Source organism: Neopsephotus bourkii, unplaced genomic scaffold (assembly GCF_033783945.1).
Source record: "Neopsephotus bourkii isolate Nb327-2 ecotype Australia unplaced genomic scaffold, CSIRO-AGI_Nbou_v1 NB_53, whole genome shotgun sequence".
In the NCBI taxonomy this organism is placed as follows: Eukaryota; Metazoa; Chordata; class Aves; order Psittaciformes; family Psittacidae; genus Neopsephotus; species Neopsephotus bourkii.
Genome location: NW_026900570.1, coordinates 4,049,766 through 4,067,981, shown reverse-complemented (window position 1 = coordinate 4,067,981; position 18,216 = coordinate 4,049,766). Strand labels below are relative to the sequence as shown.

General features: G+C 35.5%; 1 protein-coding gene across 1 annotated transcript in view; it reads right to left on the bottom strand.

The window, feature by feature from the left end:
• The window catches only part of UBE3C (ubiquitin protein ligase E3C), a 73,880-nt gene that overhangs the window by 9,076 nt on the left and 46,588 nt on the right, over positions 1 to 18,216 (bottom strand). The window contains exons 18-19 of the mRNA XM_061349380.1: positions 17,956 to 18,203; positions 5,175 to 5,387 (exon numbers count right to left, since the gene is read on the bottom strand). Of these exons, the coding sequence (XP_061205364.1) occupies positions 5,175 to 5,387; positions 17,956 to 18,203 (461 nt within the window). The remainder of the gene's footprint in view (positions 1 to 5,174; positions 5,388 to 17,955; positions 18,204 to 18,216) is intronic.

Sequence of the window (18,216 nt, the reverse complement as noted above, 5' to 3'; positions counted from 1 at the left end):
ATTTCCCACTGCAAGTCAAACAGAAGCTGAGGTGAAAATCTCCCCCTTGGCAAGCTTACCCCTAGCTTCACTGACGGTAGCCAGTGCCCTGGAAGAGAGAGTAGTCTGTATAAGCACAGAGCTCACAGAGGGCACTGTCCAGTTGGATTCAGAAGCTATACTTGACAGACTAGGCTTGACGGTTTGAAGATCATGAACTCTGCAGGATCACATGACAGTAAAAGCAATGTCCAATTGAGATTCTGATACAACCCTAAGTAGCAGAATTTTAAGCATTCGCAATTCTTGCTGTTGAAAATCTAGGCTGCATGTGCTCAACACCTTCAGCAGAAGTAAAAAAAGCAAACAGACAAAAAAATCAAACCTGAACCCTGTTTTTCTACTGAGCTTAACTTGTTATTCAAGTATACCAAGACACCTCAGCATGGAAGAATTCTTAATGGGAAGAAAAAAACCAAACTAACGATACTGTAATCGCATTAAGATATAAACCAGGCTCAAAGGTGGTTGCTGTTAAAACACTAGAGACCGTTAGATATTCAACTCTTTACTACTTAACTTCTGTTGAGTAGCAGCCCAAATGGAAGGGATTATTAGAGTACTAAGAGGAGGATTAAAAACCTGAAAAGCTGCGATACTGTCATCTTCTGAACCCTTTCAAAAACAATTTATGTTTTTACACTCTGGAATCATCAGTTTATTTTTTCTTTTTAAACAACTGTGCACTTCCATCTGTGGTAATGATCACATCTTTAGAGCACAGAGAATAAAATGTGAATAGCTGCTCTTGTAACATGCTACCTAACTATGTGAGCTGTTTTAGTACTATGCAAAATGGCAAGATAAAAAAATAAATAAATCACAGTGCTTTTGAGCATTCAGATTTTTACTTGATTCATAGCTTTTTAAGACCGAAGAAGAACATTAAGATCTGTGAATCTGACCTCCCAGATAACACAGGCCAGAGCATTCTGTCTAGAGATTCCTAACTTGGTAAATCCACAGATAAGCTAGAGCACATGTTTTAGAGACAGGCAATCCTGGTGTAAAGACTCCATATGACAGAGTATTTATCAGTTTCCTTGATATGCTAGAACAACCTGAATTACAGTAGGTGTTAAAATATATCTTACTTTCCACTTTAATCCTTCAGCTGCAAGCTTCTTGCTTTTGTTCCACCTACAGTAAAAAAATTCCTCAATACTCCGCTATGTATATATGCAGGCAGTACTGACTACACGTAAACCCTCTTCTGGGGTTTTCCAGTAATCTAACTGTCCCTTTCAGATTTTGTCAGTGTGAGATTAATTCTACCACCATTATGTCAAAGTATCAACACAGTATGAAACAAAAGGAGTAATGCAGCAGGAATAATACATGTATTATGCCACAAAGGCTAAGAAGGATGTAAAAGAGAAGGCAGAAAATAGTAACACTTGGCAGCAGTAAATGTTGATTCCATTCACTTTTTACCCATTCAGCGCTTCCATGGCATTTTAAAGGAACTATTGTAGAATTCCCACTTAATTTTAAATGTCAGGAATGACTTTAAGAGTTCGTTTTCAAAAAAATATAGTAATTTATTGCATCTTTAAAGATTTATCAACTTGGATTTTTATTCATCCCATTTCGCCACTAGATGGTGCAAGATAACAACACAGGTTAGAACTGGCAACACTAGAAAACTACCCAAGACGTGCAGACTTGTGTCATCACCTTATTTTCTGTTTTGTAGATCCAAGTTAAAATGACTTTTTGTTTGTTTGTTTACACTTGGTTCATTATCGAAATCACATTTTAAAAGCAGTGAAATCATGCATATTATTTAGATAATTACTCAGATTATTCAGGCAAGGGGAAATACAAACCTGGAATATAAAAGTCCTATTTTTAAAAATCTGCAAGAAAAGATGCTTTGCAGTTTTTAGTACTGTGGACAGAAGTACTGAATTAAGCCTCTGACTGAAGGTTAGATACACTTGGGACCATAGTTGCATGCACTTAGGGTTTTCTTGGCTACAAATCCTATTTTATGTTTCTGCAGGTAAATAATAAATAAATAAATATATTAAATCAACTTATATTTACATTCTTAACAAAATGATCAGAGTTTGTAAAACAAAAGAGTAACTATTTATGAATGGCTGCAGTTCAAATGAAGAGTTCAGACTATAATTTTGAGTTACTGTATTTACTACTTTGAACATTAGCATAATAATGAAATAAACACAACAAACATCAAGAAGAGAGTTGATAACATATTTGTCAAGCAGAATTCAGGGGCACTATCTTCTGGCTTACTGGTAATAATCTGTCACACAAAATTGATTTGTAATGTGATTACAGGCAGAAAACGGCAAGTCTCTGTTGACAAACTTAATGCCAGTTCCTACTCGCACAGATGTGGCAGTGGCAGCTGCTTCCCAAACTAATGTAGAAAAAAAGAGGGTAAAGTGGGAAATATTTTAGGAAAGAATAAGGTGCCTGTCATCTAGGCATTCTTTTTTTGTGTGTGAAGATATAAGACATCTCTTCATAGAATCACAGACTTCCCAGTGCAATTTCAAAAAGCACTCTTAAAATAGTCAAGAATTCCTACAAACTTGTTTTTAGAAGAGATGAAAATATTTTACCTTTTCTCTTGGACTACAATCACTTTTTTTTCACATCACCCCTACAGTTTTTTTTCCCCATTCTGAAAATAAGCTGATTTTTCTTTTTTCCCCTCTCATCTGTCTTCCAGATGTTCAGGCAGGAGTTCTAGGTAGGAGACTGCACCTGAACACCTAAGAACGCATTTGCCTTAAGTGTTATAAATCAGCCTGAGAAAGATCAGCTTCAACTTCAGTGTTTTTCATCTGAGAAATCTCAAAAATCATTCATCTAATCCACCGTATCCTAGTAAAGATGTTGCCAAGCCAGAAACTTTCAGAATTATTTTTAAGGCTTCAAAATTTTCTCTCAGGGAAATTTAAAGGCAAAGAACTCTCCTTCAGTGTGTCAACACATTTTAACTAACAACAATGGCATACACATCTGTTTAAAAAGCCAAAGAAGGCGTCCCAACACCAACTTTCCTTACTGTATGGATTTCACAGAAACTGCTTTCATGGATGTTATAGTGCTTTCCTGTGGATTTGTGCTTTTAAACTTTATTTATGGAGTATTCTGTAATTTCAACTGTTCTGATCCATGTAATCTCAAGAATCAATGTTTGAGGCAACTCACTGTAGTACAGAATCTGCCACTTTGGAAGGAAGAAGAATAAATATTTGAATCTTCCCCCCTGGACAGCCACAAAACACCTTCTTCACTGGTAAGGTCTCAAAAAAGGAGGTATTGTCTCCAGCTCAATAAACTGGGTAAGTTATAATAATAACTTTACACTTATAGGCATTTTAGAATAATTTTATCACCATCTAATCTACAAGATAAAAGGAAAACTAAAATCTATATACACAGCTACTTGAAGCCACCTGTAACTATAGGCTGACATGCTTTGGAGGCTGTTTTACTGGCCACCATTTTCTGCAGCAGAACCAGCTGTTGAAATCGAGGCTATCACTGCATTAGATAGTTCTTTATCAAAAGCTAAAGCTATTTGGTGCTGGAAGATAAGGTTGATGGCAGAGCTCCCTAATTAGCAGGTCTAATGTGCAAATTATTAAGTACCTTTTTCAGCTTCTGGTGAATGCACTTTGACAGTAGTTTAATGGGATCTAAAAGCACATTACGGGACTGGAATCAATACGCTGATAATAGAATTTCTACCTTCTACTATTGACAGAGGCAACAGAGATCCTTTTGAATGTGTCTTTCATAGCAGATAATGCTTTTGTGCCACAATTGCTGGATGGACACTGTCATGAGGATAGCTATTTACAATGATAGATTTATGATGCATTTATTGGGCATAATTTATTAGACACTAAAGTGGTTGTTTAGCTGAAAACTAAAGATAATGTACATTCAACTTAAGGAGTGCAAATTAAGCTCTTTTCCCAAAGTGAATTAGCTTTACCTTGACACAACTGGTTAGTATGCAATGGTTACATGAGTCAAATACCAGACAAAACGTATTATCCATATGAAGTTTATTAAGGTAATGAAATGAAGTATAAAAAGTAACCTGATGCATCAAAACACAGAAGACAATGACAACCAATTAGTTCTGTTGAACTACACTAACATGCAGTCTGATTAAAAGATGGTTAATATTTCACAGGTATTCTGCTCTCTCTCCAAGTATAAACACAGCAAAACAGCATCAGAATATTTAACTTCCATTTCATTTCCTTACCGATAATTATATTTAATCTTCCCTTTAAACTTATGCCGAACAATTAAAATCCAAAAGCCTTGATAACACCAGCTGTAGCCCTCAGAGAATTTTAACAAACAAATTAGGCTTTTTGGCAAGAATGTACCTTTTTACAGTGTTTTTGTTGCAGTAAGTAGTGCTGGCAACATCTCTAACCTGGATCTCTACATTATTTCTGACTGATTTCTCTTTTCTATATCCTTCTACCCTACTTGTTGGCATAAGTTGTAACTTGTGTGATTAGTTTTTCAGGACATACAGTGTAGGTGTATAAAGAATGGAAACTAAAACTTCCCCAGAAAATATTCGCTACTTTTCATTTTTAGTTAAGAGACTAAACTGGATTTGTATTAGCTGCGATCAACAAAACTATTACTGTAAGTGCACAATAATGACTCATTGGGTCATTATTATTTTAATCCATTATGATTTTTAACTCTGATTCCAAAGCAGGGCAGTACTTCTATCGCTTACACATCGCCTATTTTTTCCAATTATTTGAAGTGCAATCAGACAAACAACATAAAAGATTTTGTTTAAGAAATTATCTCAAGCAAAATAAGTTTTCATGTATGATTGTTAGAAAATAATCACTATAGTTAACTATTTACAAGACCAGACTTTAAAGTCATCATCAAAAGCTTTTTCAAGTACACGGTTAGTTATTGTCTACTTATATCTACTTTCAATACTTGAAATATTGAGCCAGAATCCCGATGATGCCACACAATACACAGCACCTTTAGCAGTTGTTTCCTATCACTTTTAAAGAATGACTTAGTGGGGGTAGTAATGACTCATCAGTCATACATAACAGGAAAAAAATTAAAAAAAGAGCTAAAGCCATTCTTACCTGTGCTTCCCCAAGGTCATTATTTACCACAGTGAAGTTCAGTCCAAGTTCTTCCACATCCCCTTCATAGCTCTTGAGAAAAAGCAAATTTTTGTACATTTCTGGATCTAATGAAGCTAAATGATGAATGTCAACATCAGCACTTGTCCCCAGCAATTTTGAGAGGAAAAAACTAGCAAATGGCAGCTCCACCAGCATATTTTCATAAAGAGCCTGAAAAACAAAGCAATTAAAAGCACATTAGATTTGACTTTTGTAGATGTAGGAATTCTGAACGCTGTTGTCTATTTCTCACCCTTTTGCTAACTCCTTAATTCAGTGGCTGAATACGATCTTCTGGTATGGTAGTAGCCCATGTATTGCAAAAAAATAAAAACATTCATCTGAAGTATGAAATTTGGATATTCTTGTGAAATACCAAGTCCCACATTTTATAAATTAATTATGTGGTGATTTAAAAGGTAAGGTCACCACTTATCTGTCATTAATCTTCTTGTCCTAAGTATGACAGCAAACAGGAAAGTGTTATCAATTGCAGAGATTGGCAAGAAAAGCCAAGTTTACTAAAGGACAATACAAATGCACCAGAATGTCTTCCAAAAATATGTAGCATTTCTACCTGCATTAGCATCATCGCAAACAACGTTTTTCCATTCATGATACATGTAAAATTGTCTGCCCAGTAAAATTACCTACATAAAAAACAGTACATTCTAAACTAATCCAAATACATTATTTCTCTTGCATGTTGTATAGATCCATCACTGCATATTTTTGTTGAATTCTACTGCTTAATGGCATCAAACCACCCTAATTTTCTAAGCCAAGATCTTACCAGTTATGACTGTACCATATGTCCAATCCCTCCTACACCTGCCACTGTTTTGACCTTCAAAGGATTACTGAACCAAAAATGAGCCTGACCCAAATATGCAGCACTCATGAAAAATGTATTTTTACTGTAAACTGAGAGTTTCCCCAAGAATTTTCAAAAATGCATGAAACTCCAGCAATACTACTCTCAGTTATCTACTGTTTTGACCACATTTCCATACAATGCAAAGCAACTTTGCGTATTTTTTCACACAAGAACTTCTTGTTGTTTCTTTCCCATCAGTACTTATTTATGGAAGCTCTCAAAAGGAGAGATGGAAATTTCAGAGCTCAAAAGAGAAAGCATAACATAATTTAGAGAGAACCTACACGAATAAAGGAAAACCAAAAGACTGTTGCCTTTAAAAACACATTCCTGAAACGTGCTGCCTTTGCATAGCCTTTCCCATTGTCCAGTCTGTTTGCCACATCAGCATCTCTAACGATGACAACCACATCTTTATACTATCCTTAATATCACTGCCAGGCTGATCAGAAAAGACATCAACACAGCATTATTGTTTGTTCTCTTTTTACTCTTCAAGAGCAGTGCTTTGGCATTACTTAATTCCCCCATAATCTGCTGCATACTTAGAAAAGGAAGCACAATGAGGCCATAAAGGGAAAAAAGATGAAAAAATGTAGCTGTAATCATTCAATGATATTCCAACAAAGACGTTAAGAAAAATATACACAATTCCTTAAACTTCTGAAAACATTTCTGTGAGGTGAGTTAGACCTTGCAGAAAGAACTCAGAATAACGAGTTCAAAGCCAAAGGGTGCATTATATTTAGAGCTGTATGATTTATTCAAGGTGTAGAAGTCGAAATCCTCATTTGTATACTTGACTTTAAAAGCAAACTAAAGGGATAAATCATTAATTTGCAATGTATAAGGTCAGTGTTTGCTGTTCCTGCATTAGTAACAATAAAGCCATTGTAATTCCTTAAATATATCAAAGCTACCCGAATTTAAAATGGAATTCCATCTATGACTCATAAAATGTAAATGTAGAGGTGTAATTTTTTACACAAGGCAGGTTTAAGCCTTTAGAGCATTTAATATACAAGGACTAATAAATGATAGCACTAAAAACTATGATCACATCAGCTAAATGGATTATAAATTAAATTTCCATAATGTATGCAACTGAAATACAAAAGTAGACATAAATCAAGGTATTTTCTAAACACAGGTTAATTACACAAATTCAAAACCTGTCTATTTTTTATGTAAAATAATCCACTTAGCATTTTTCAAGCTGATCTTAAGCCTCAGCCACTTGCAACACTTGATCCTAGAAGCCTATCAATAATTCCTTGTCAGGAAAAAACAGCAATAGGTATATTGAAGAAACTTGTATGTTATTTTTCAAGTGTCTGTCTTTTATGAGTGTTTATTGCTAGAAATTGTGCCAAAATGATTTGAAATAAAAAGGATTAATTATAGCAGAAGCTTTTTAATATAAGTGAGTGCAGCTGCAATGCAATTAATGCAAATTGTGATGCTATCAGGAAAATAAATGTGAACAACATCACTGGCTACTTCTGTTTGCTGCCAAATAACTTCAGTAATTTACTACATTAAGAATCAATAAAAAAATAATGCCTTTCCAATGCATCACTATTAATCTTCAGGTAGTTCCAAAGTGAACATTTATAACTTCATCTAAAAACTATATAAAGCATTTTTAAATAAACTAAATTGTGCAACTTGAGAATAACTTTAATTACTCCTTCACTTAGCTAAGTGATTGCAATATGACAAAAGTAATTTTTTGAAACAAGACGAATAGTAATCCTTTAATTAGTTTCCAAATCAAGCTATCCTAATAAAGTTTGATAAAAAAATGAACTAAAACTCTGTTAAATAAAATCACGATAAACTTTGGGTTTGTTTCAAAGAAGTAAAAGATACCATTACAGCTCCAGCCCTACAGAGATGCAGAGAAATACCCTGTACAACTGAACATGACTAAACAAACCAAAACTTTACTTTTCAGTTTCCATCCAACTTCCCTGTAACTCAGTCAGCATAAACTAATTAAAGTACTTGTTGCTGCTAGAAGATGTGATTCCACCCATTCCTGACAGAGTAAGGAAACAAATTAAGTTGCTGATTCAACTGGGTTTGTCTGCAAGTGGAGCAGTCATGTAGTATTGGTTACGCACACTGGTTACATCACAACATGCTGAATAAGGTTCCGAATTTTCAGATGATTTGGGTCATGCTTTGTCTGGGGTATTGAGTTTTGGGTTTGGGCAGGGTGTGGTGAATGTTTGAAGCTGAGGTTTCTTTCAAGTCAGAATCTGATTCAGCTCACAGCTACAGCTGTAACTGGGTAGAACAGCAATGCCATTTGTTTCACAAACCTTAGAGCAGCCAGTTCCCCAAGGAACTGAACCATAACCAGTATTATTCTTACTCCTTTGATCTAATGACCAAAAGGAAGAGTCACTCCTTCTTTCTTTTCTCTTATGATTTGTCTTGGGGAGCTGTTAAACTACCTGATTTTAAACTTAGTTTTCTGTCCATTGAACTCTGAACCAGCCTTCTGCAACACCAACATAAAGGAGGCAGGAGCCCAGCACTGGTGACAGGCAAGGGAATGGTGACCACCTCTTACAGAGGTAATCAACTGTCAGATTAATTAGCTGCCATATGAAGCTGCACTATTAGAATATACTTATGTATGTACTTTAACATAATACAAGGTCATGTTCTCCCCAAATAAGTAGTCCTCTCTTTTCCTCCAACAGCCAATGAGTAACAAGTTAAGAGGAAAGAAACTGGCTTGTTCTTGGAGGGAGACTACTTTCTGTTTGACTAAGTCTGAAGTTCCTGTTCATACGCTGCTTCAAGAGATTAAAGTCAGCAAGTTTAACCAATACATATTTTAAAACTAACCTCAAATTTCAAGTACTGTTAACCTTTGGTGAGCCTTTAGCTCCTGTAGTCATCACCGATGGGCCCAGTACCATTCTATCTGATGAATTCTTATAGTTCATGTTTCCAGCTTTCCTCCCTTGACTCCACTGTCTCCTGCAGTCCCATAAACTGCAATTTATATAAAGCAAAAAATGTAGATAGGAAGTCATGAAAGGAGCAATTGGTGATCAAACATGACATTCGATTTCTAATTTCTAACACTGGGTGGGAAGGGGAGGGCAAAGGATGACACACAACAAACACCTTAATAGAGTCTATTATACGTCTGCCTCCTCAAAAAGCTGGGAGTATTAGGATTTCACTTCCATGGAAACACAATCTGGAGATGCAAGCTTGGAGCAAGAAACTAGTCTGAAGCAGAGACAGGGATGTCTACATCAGGGGCATTCACACAAGCCACAAGAACTATAATGCTCATAGAGTGATGCATTCCCAGTAGCTAAAAGGTTAAGCCTGCTGAAAGGGCCAACCTGAATTTCCCAGCACCATTTCAAATGCATACAGGATGCTCTTTAGGCAAAATTACAACATCTCTAGATAACCATTAAAGCAACTTAAAAGCTTCTGAAACAATTAAACAAAAAAAAAGGCAAACAAACAAATCTAGCTTTTGCAAACAAATTACTTTGGCTACTCTTCACCCCGGTGTTTTCCAATTATCCCAAGATATTTGCTAACCTTTTCTTTTTTTTAGGGTTTTGGGGTTTTGGTTTTTTTTTTTAGTAAATGGTTAAAAGAAGTTTTTCCTGGTTAAAAGGCCAACAGAAATTACTTCACTATGGAAGAAGTAATACTCAGTAAAAATAACTTCATGCACCTCCCTCCCCCTGTGTCTGAATGCCTGGAGAACATACCAGTATATTAAAAACAAGCAAAGTAACAGAAGACCTACTGTGATTAATAGTTTTTGACTTCACACACAAAACACAGAGTCTGGAGTCTAGTGTTTCTCTTTTAAATAATATTAGCTACTTGTGATTACAGTACAGTTCAACTGTAATTGATGGCAACATGGACTAGCTACAAAAGCATCTACTCCATGACCCAGACCACAGCTGGGTCATCTAAAGAGAAAAATACACTCATCTACTTAGATATACTGAAGGCATTAATTAAACACCTGTGATGTGGGGCACAAGGAATGGTCCTTTAAGGCAGGCGACTTTCAGAATATAGACTGGCAATTAGTAACTTTAGTATATTATGGAAAAAAGATCTCAGCTGGAAGGACAACTGTACATAGTACATAGTAAGAAAGGAAGAAAACTTACAGTTCTCTGGAGAAGGAGGGCTTTTTTTCTTGTTTTCCAAATAATGCAAGTAATATCTTACTGGGACTACACAGTACCTATCACAAAATTATTTAAGCACTATATGGTCACACAAGGTATTGTTCAGGTATGACCTCCACATTTAGGAAACAGCTCCTCAGAAAGAGAAGACTTTGTGCCACATTTTAAAAGGACAAAATTAAAGCCAGCCTAGTCACTGCAGACAAATTAGCTATATAGAGGAGAGGTTACATGAGCATTACAACATGTTGAATAAAGTTCAAACTGTATAAACAAATTCATAGATGAACCACCTAAACCTCCCTGTGAGGCAGCTTTTGTGCCTATACTTACATTTTCAGGTCTACAATTAATTCTCTCATTAACTAAAATCACTCAAGAAAAATAATTAATCGGTCATTGCTCCTACTTTCCATTAATCCTTTACAACCCAGAGCTGTATTTTAAAACATAAACAATGCTAATGTCATACTCCGAGAAAGACGCACAGTACTGTCTGGGCTGAGGCAGTAAGCAACTGGGCTTAAATTCAGTTATTTCCCTAATCAGCCCCCAAGACATAACCCTTTAAATTTCAGTCATTTTAAACAGATACTATTAAATAATACTTAGCACTTACAGAGTGCAATAGATCTTCAAGGCTGTACAGAACCATTAGTAAAAATGATAGAAAAATAGCAAAACCATTAGAAATTCCTTCGACATTATTATTTATACCCTAGAAATATCTCATCACACTCACAAAGCTTTGGGGGCCAGCAAAGCCTTTTCTACCACAATGAAAAAGATAAAGCTAAAAATGTATTACATTAAAATTAACATGTACTTATATTTTCAAAGCATTTTTAAAGTTAGCATTTAGTATAAGATAATTTCTTACAGATATATTTCATGTGCTTTAAAGTGAGGGAAAACAAACTGATACTGTTTCTAATGCCAGTATGGTAAAATAAACCTAATTCTATCAAGTGTATGTCACAGTGCAGTGTACATCTGCTGCCTGGTAGCTTTAAGTTACTGTTTCTCAGTTCTCAGAGCAATATATTAGCAGAGATATCTAGATGCATTTGTATCACCATAGTAATGGAAAATCTGATACATTATCTTCCCTATTCAACAGTAAAAATTTATCCTGAACTTTTTGTTCAAATAATGGATACCTTTTCTGTCTTTTTAAAAAGCAGGAGTCCAAAATTCCACAGCTAGATACTTGTGATTAAGGCTTCTGAGGGAGCCCCGTTAACATCCCTTGTAGCAGTGCTAGTATCCTCAAATTTATTCATTTCCCTGCCTCCCCAAAAATAAAGATTTTTGTAAGTTGGTTTTACTTCCGACTCCCCACCTACTGGGAATTGGAAGGTTGGTAAGTACACGTCTATCGAAGTTCCAGAGACGTGGGGTAGCAAGACTCAGATACAAAAGGCCTGCCTGACAAATTTGCTGCAGTCAGTGTAAATACCCAAAATGGATTGCAGGTGCATGATAAGCATAAAGCAAACTCACAACTGACTCATGAACACATTACCATAACAATATAGGAATTCATTTCCAAAGACTCCATTGAAATATATCAAGTATAATGACCTTGACTTAATTTTTAATTTAAAAATGTAAAGTCATGCTTGCACTTTAAGAATTTAGGACATATGTAATTTTATTACATGAATTTTTATTACCAAAATACAGTGCTTCAGAAATGTTAGTCCTTGCGGAAAACCACCATTTCATCAGCTTGGTACTTCCTTTCTGTTTTAATAGGAACAATTCTAACTTTCAAATCGCTGTCAACATCATTTGCGGGAGTTTTGAGGGATGGGAGACAAGAGCTACCTGTGGATGCACTGGACAACACAGTTACCATTCACTGCTAAAGTTCCAGTAAAGGCTTAATAGATTTTCTTGTCTCAAATTTAAACATAATTTAGTAAGAGCTGAAGATAAAAGATGGGTCTGCTTCTAAGATTCTGTATTTTAACAGCAGTGAAATTAGTCATTTTTAAAGACCATTCAAGTAGAATAAAGAATTTCAGTAAATATTCCAAACCTAATTGATTGAAATGGAGGTAGGTGTTCCAACTGTGAAAAAGGATCAGGATACCATTACCACACACTCTGTTTATTTATTCCCTGTCTAGGAACCTGATTTAGAGGCAATAAAATGCAATCAGTACACAAACCAGAAGCAGGAATCATCTGCTAATGGAACTTTTAATTGAGGAGTGACCACTGACATGAGGTAATTCTTTCCATGCAGAACTCCTTGCAGAGACCTCTATGCACTTTATCATGGTAAACAATCACTAACATATGCATTAAAGAAAATTTAAATACATTATGACCCAATAAATATCACAATTCATCAATACACACTTTTCTTTCCTAAAGATTTAGAGTTAAAATACCACGTTTCAGTAGTCTTTTAGTACTAGACATATATTTACAAGGTTGCTACTAACATAGCTATTTGTAATCAAAAGATAATTGGTTATGTTAAATGAACCTGTACACAAAGGAATTGTCAAGCTGAATGACCATGTCAGAAAATAGATTCAGATTAGTTTACATCTACATTCATAAATCATGAAAAAACTTCCATAAGGTATCAATTTTGCGCTTACAATTCTGTTTCTCCATTGTAAACATATAAGAGCATGCCACTTTACATGCTAAATTTCTGGTTTGATTCCATTTTCAGATGATTCAGGATTTTCTGAGACAAATGATCATCATATAACTTGCTTTTAAGCAAAATGCTGAGTCTACAAAAGCATGTGCAGGGTTACTGAAATTAATAAAATAAAAAGTTTATACAAATTACCTCCTCCTTGTGTCAGTATCACTAATTCCATACCTACCTCTCCAGACACTAGCAGTATGAGTTGTGGCTGCAGTACTAATCAATTAAGAGTATACTGATTTAAGCCAAACCAAAGTGGATCTTAATTAATTGGGCAGTAAGCAAAGGAAAGGGTAGCCTAAAAATCAGAAGAAGAAAAAAAGCCACCCTTCAACAATCAAAGAAACAAAGGACAAATAGCAGTGCAATGCTTGACGCAACATGCTATGAAATATTCAAGTATACAAAACCCAATCCTTCTCATTGCAAAGTTTTCTTGTTTTATTTTCTCCCTACAAGCTTTTGCCACAAAAAGGGCACACAAATATATAACCAGAAATATTTGCTTGAAGGTTTTGACTCTATATGTGCAGCTTATTCATGATTCAAGAGTTTAGGATCTGATCCAGATCTTGCTGTAAAAAGACTCCCATTGATTAAATCTGTTTTAGATAAGGCCCAAGGATGATAGAGTACTATTGTAGTTTCTCTGCAAAATGGATACCATGGACACTGCTAATTTTAGGATTACACCTTCCAGAGAGGAATCATATATTGCACAACAAATGATCTATCACAGCTCTACTCAAAGTTACAATCAGTAACCAGAGGACACGCTTAAGATAGAGAAAAATAATCTTATCAATAATTAATGGCCCCACATTTACTATAGGGTAATAAAATTTGTATTTTATCTACCATTACCCTTCAAATGCTTAATTTTACCAAAAGACATATAATTTTTTTCAGTCATATGTTTAACAGCATTTAAATATCTACAGAGAACAGTCCATTGTATCTTAAATCAGTAAACTGTAAAATGTCATATGCAAGTAAACAAATTAAACCTTCATCAATATAACAGCCACCAGGCCACACAAATTAATGACCTCCTATATAGCATTAATGATCAAAGACTAAACCTAGATTGCCTCTCCTATCCATCATCAAAACAATGACAAAATTTCAAACAGGGTTTACTCAGACCTTGCTTCTTCTTTCTGGATCCACAAAGGAAGAACTCCTTTCAAAACACATTTTGCTCTCTATACTGCCTTCCCAACCATTTAAGATAAAAGCTAAGTCTTGGGAAAAGAAATCTAAATCTCTTCAGAAAACTCCAGTGCCTTCCAAAGAGTGCAGATTCTATTGCTTAGTAAAAGAGACTTCAAATTACATTTCAAAGATACTGCGTATGTTCTTCAGCAACGTCTATGCATGACTCACTAATGCTTTTCAATACACTGGAATAAGAGAAGAGAAATGGAGATGGTAGCATTCAGTATAACCAAAGCTCCTGGATGTATTAGGCAAAAGTCACTAGCGTCATAGTCATTTTGTCAAAGGTGCAAAGACAATTATTGCAAAACATTATATGCAAAAACTAGCAGGTTTATGTCCAAAAGGAAGAGGAAACCATAAAAATTATCATTCTGAGCTTTCCTTAGACTTCCTGCCATATTCTTAAACTAATGCTGATACTTCATGAAATTTAAGTAAATTGTCATAAGAATTAGCTACTTGATGTCAAGTAATTCAAAATGCGAAGAACATCCTTTTCCACAGCATCTGCCACATTAACACCATTGAATAAATGCAAATGTGAACTGGAAATGGAGAAAGATAGTAACGGCATCCAAGACTGAGTTTAGGTTTGAACAGTGAAATTCAGATTTTAATTCTGTATCTGTCACTGTTCTGCTGATCACTGCTTCTGCTGAAATGGTTAACAGGCATTTCACCCCTTCTAGATCTGCAGCAGGCCATTCAAGAATCAGCATGGAGGAAATCCTTTTAAGATTCTCAGGTGTTGCTTCCAAACTCCCCTTCCCTGCCTATGCTGCCTGAAGTTTTGGCAGCCTGTCAAAATAGCAACTTTTGTGTTCTCCTGAGCCAAGTCTACTACCCTGGAAGGCTGCAGCAAGGAAGTCTGCACATGGAAAGACTTTCAGTGCTGCCTGAACAACTACTGCACATGGAAAGGAAGTTAAACCAAATCACGTGCCTCCCCACAGCCCAATCCCACCTACTGAGAGAGCAAAAGAATTACGACAGCCCACCCATACTCCTATGACACCACACAGAGTGACAAGACTTTACTTTCCAGAGAGGATAACAAAGATAATTTGGGCCTGGAACACCTCTGTGACAAGCCAGGACGCTCTCAGGCGAAGCCTGAAACTCAAAGTCACTGCTATGCTTCCAGTGGGTGAAACTGGAAAGTTCAAATTGCAAACCCCGCAGTGGTTGGAGACTGCTACCAGAGGCGTGCACGGTAAGCTGAGCTCTAACATTTAAGGAAAAGAAAGGAAAAAGCTTAAAAGACACCGCTGTTAAAATAATATTTACATTACAGAGTTAAGTCACTGAAAACAGAGAAATGCAAACTTTGGAAGTGTTTGAGTAGCTGTTGTTTAAGCAAACTCATTTCTTCCCCCCCCCCCCCCCCTTATGAATTATTTCAGACAACATAAGCAATTACATGCTCACATGGTATTATTTCTACAAGACCTTCTGCTCATTCAGTGATCAGTAAAGGTTGCATGGACAGCCATGCAGTTTATACACTATATAGATTACAACTTCAGTAACTACAAAAAATACACCCCACATTGTCAATAATTTATCTAGGGTTAAAATAATTTTTCAGATACACCATTTTTAAAGGCAAGTTTTAAATTTTCAAATATTTCTGCTTCTGAACTGATCTATTAACACAGAAGACGTCAAGCTGTCAGAAGATTCCTGACGGGAAGGAAAACTGAATTAGGTATAAATCTATGGTACTGAAAGTTAAATGCATTTGGGTATTAGTATGAAATGGTTTCCAAGAGACAACGAGTTTCTACAAATTATTATATTTTAATGTATTTGTTTTATGATAACACTGAAACTTCTTATGTGAGAGTTTTTGGTGGCAGTGCTCTTTACATACTGGTTTCCACAAATAAGAAATTGCTGTGGATGCCTGATCGCTTCCTTTGCATTAGATCTATTTTGTTTACAAAGGGGCTTTTAATAATCCACTATTGCTCTCAAATAACCCTGTGCAAAGCATCAAATGGACACATTTTTGAAAACGGATGAGTGAGTATTCAATAACTTAACCAAGATCACAATACCGGCAGGTTATGAAATATCATGGTCGTGCCTTATCTTTCTGTTTAGTTCATCAAGTCTCTAAATATACTACTAAAAAGGTGTCTGTGCACCTGGGTAGGGTAATTATTAAGTAACACTGTCAATGCTTACCTTATGTAAACATACTGCAAATACAAAAACAATTTATACTTTCAAAATGTTAAATAATAGATCTTCTGATTTTAAAAAGACAAAACCGAAACTATACTTGTAGCACTCTATGGGAGATAAAACCTATTTTGCACTTCTGTCTTTATGCTAGTATTTGAAATCCAACTACAGAATGCAATGTGTTGTGTCAACACAGGAAATTAAAAATCCAGAATTACAATTTTTTTTAAATAATATTTCAACAATTGAGCCCTACCCTATTCCTTAGATAAACATTAAGCATTTTTGAGTGAAGTAACTTCCTCACAATACCACAGCAGTATTTGCTTCCCTGATCCAAAAATCTGTAAGATGCAGAAAGAAAATAAAGCCTTGATATGTAACATAGGTCATAATTAAACCATTGTATTAGTAATGAATCCATCTCTCACTGAGAGCAGGAACATCCTTCAGAGATTATATTATCTTACTGAAATGGCCGATTTGAAATTTTAATTATTTAACAAGTTTGTATATTGAAATAGTTCGGATGCATTAGCAGAGAATTTGCCTACAGAGTGACAGTTTAATCTCAATCAGTTGACTGGCAACTTCAAAGAAGAGCACTCTGTTTCAGCAACTCAAGGGTGCCAACAACATCCTCTTAAACCACTTCCAGCTACACTAAAAGTACATCCAACTTTATGTTAATCTCACTGCAAGCCAGCAGGATTTTAGCCTCCAAAACACTTGAGGCAGTTAAATGGGACTTCTACATCTTAAATACCTTCAGGTTTAGATAGCTAAGTAGCAATCAACACATTTTTTTCCTGAATTTGTATTCCAAACTTTGTCCCACAATTACTAGCTTTACAAAAATTATTTCAAGGACTTAGAAGGAAAGCACCTCAGTACTAAACCTGACCATAAAAGAAAATTGAATGTAATGGATGTTTATAATGTTGGGTTTTTTTTTCTCCCTGCCACTTCATTTATCATCTAGTTCAACAAGTGAATACTAGTCTTTGAACATTCACACCACCAAAATATCAAGATGCAAAACACACAAAAAACCTCAAGAAGAGTAAGTGAAAGCTAATTTTCATATGGCATTAAAGTATGGTAAATGCTCATGGAAAATTTTAAATACTAGCAAGAATTGTGCACCTCATACAACTAGAAACTCTTTCTGAAAATATTAATTTCCGGTATTCCAAATGATGAAAACATAACTGTAATCAAATTCCAGAAAGCTCCAAGTTAAAAATCCCCATAAACAGAGCAGTTCTATTAGCTTTAATCAAATTAGCTTTAAGAGAGAGGCTAAACACAGGAGCAGACATATGAACACTTTGCTCAGCCGGCAGTCACAGTATCTCTAATCTTCTATACTACTCAAGTATGTAGCTTACTAAAATGAACCCGAAATTTGGTTGATATGTAAAAATAATGTCCAGATCCAACATACGTAAGTTATTTTTCCTCAACTAGAAAAACATGTCATTTTTTTCCCTTTTAGCCCTATCTAAAAAGAAAAGATAATGTTACTGAATAATTCCAGTACTGCTATAGCTTTATATTATGCCATACTACTTTTACCTTTCCAAGCATTCTTCCAAGAAAGTAGTAATGTCGGGCATAAGAGTCTCCAACAAGCATCTGCGCAGCAGGGTTGGGGTAAAGAAGTCCCTCATTGGTGGTCTTAAAAAATCCCTGGTTGGGGTTAAATCCTGATTTAAGTAGCTCATTCAGGAATTCTCTGAAAATGCCACCACCATCAATACCAGCTTCATCAAGACCATGTGCATTAAGTAAGTGAACACGAATGCGCTTTTTTAGGTCAGGTTCTGCAAAGAAAGG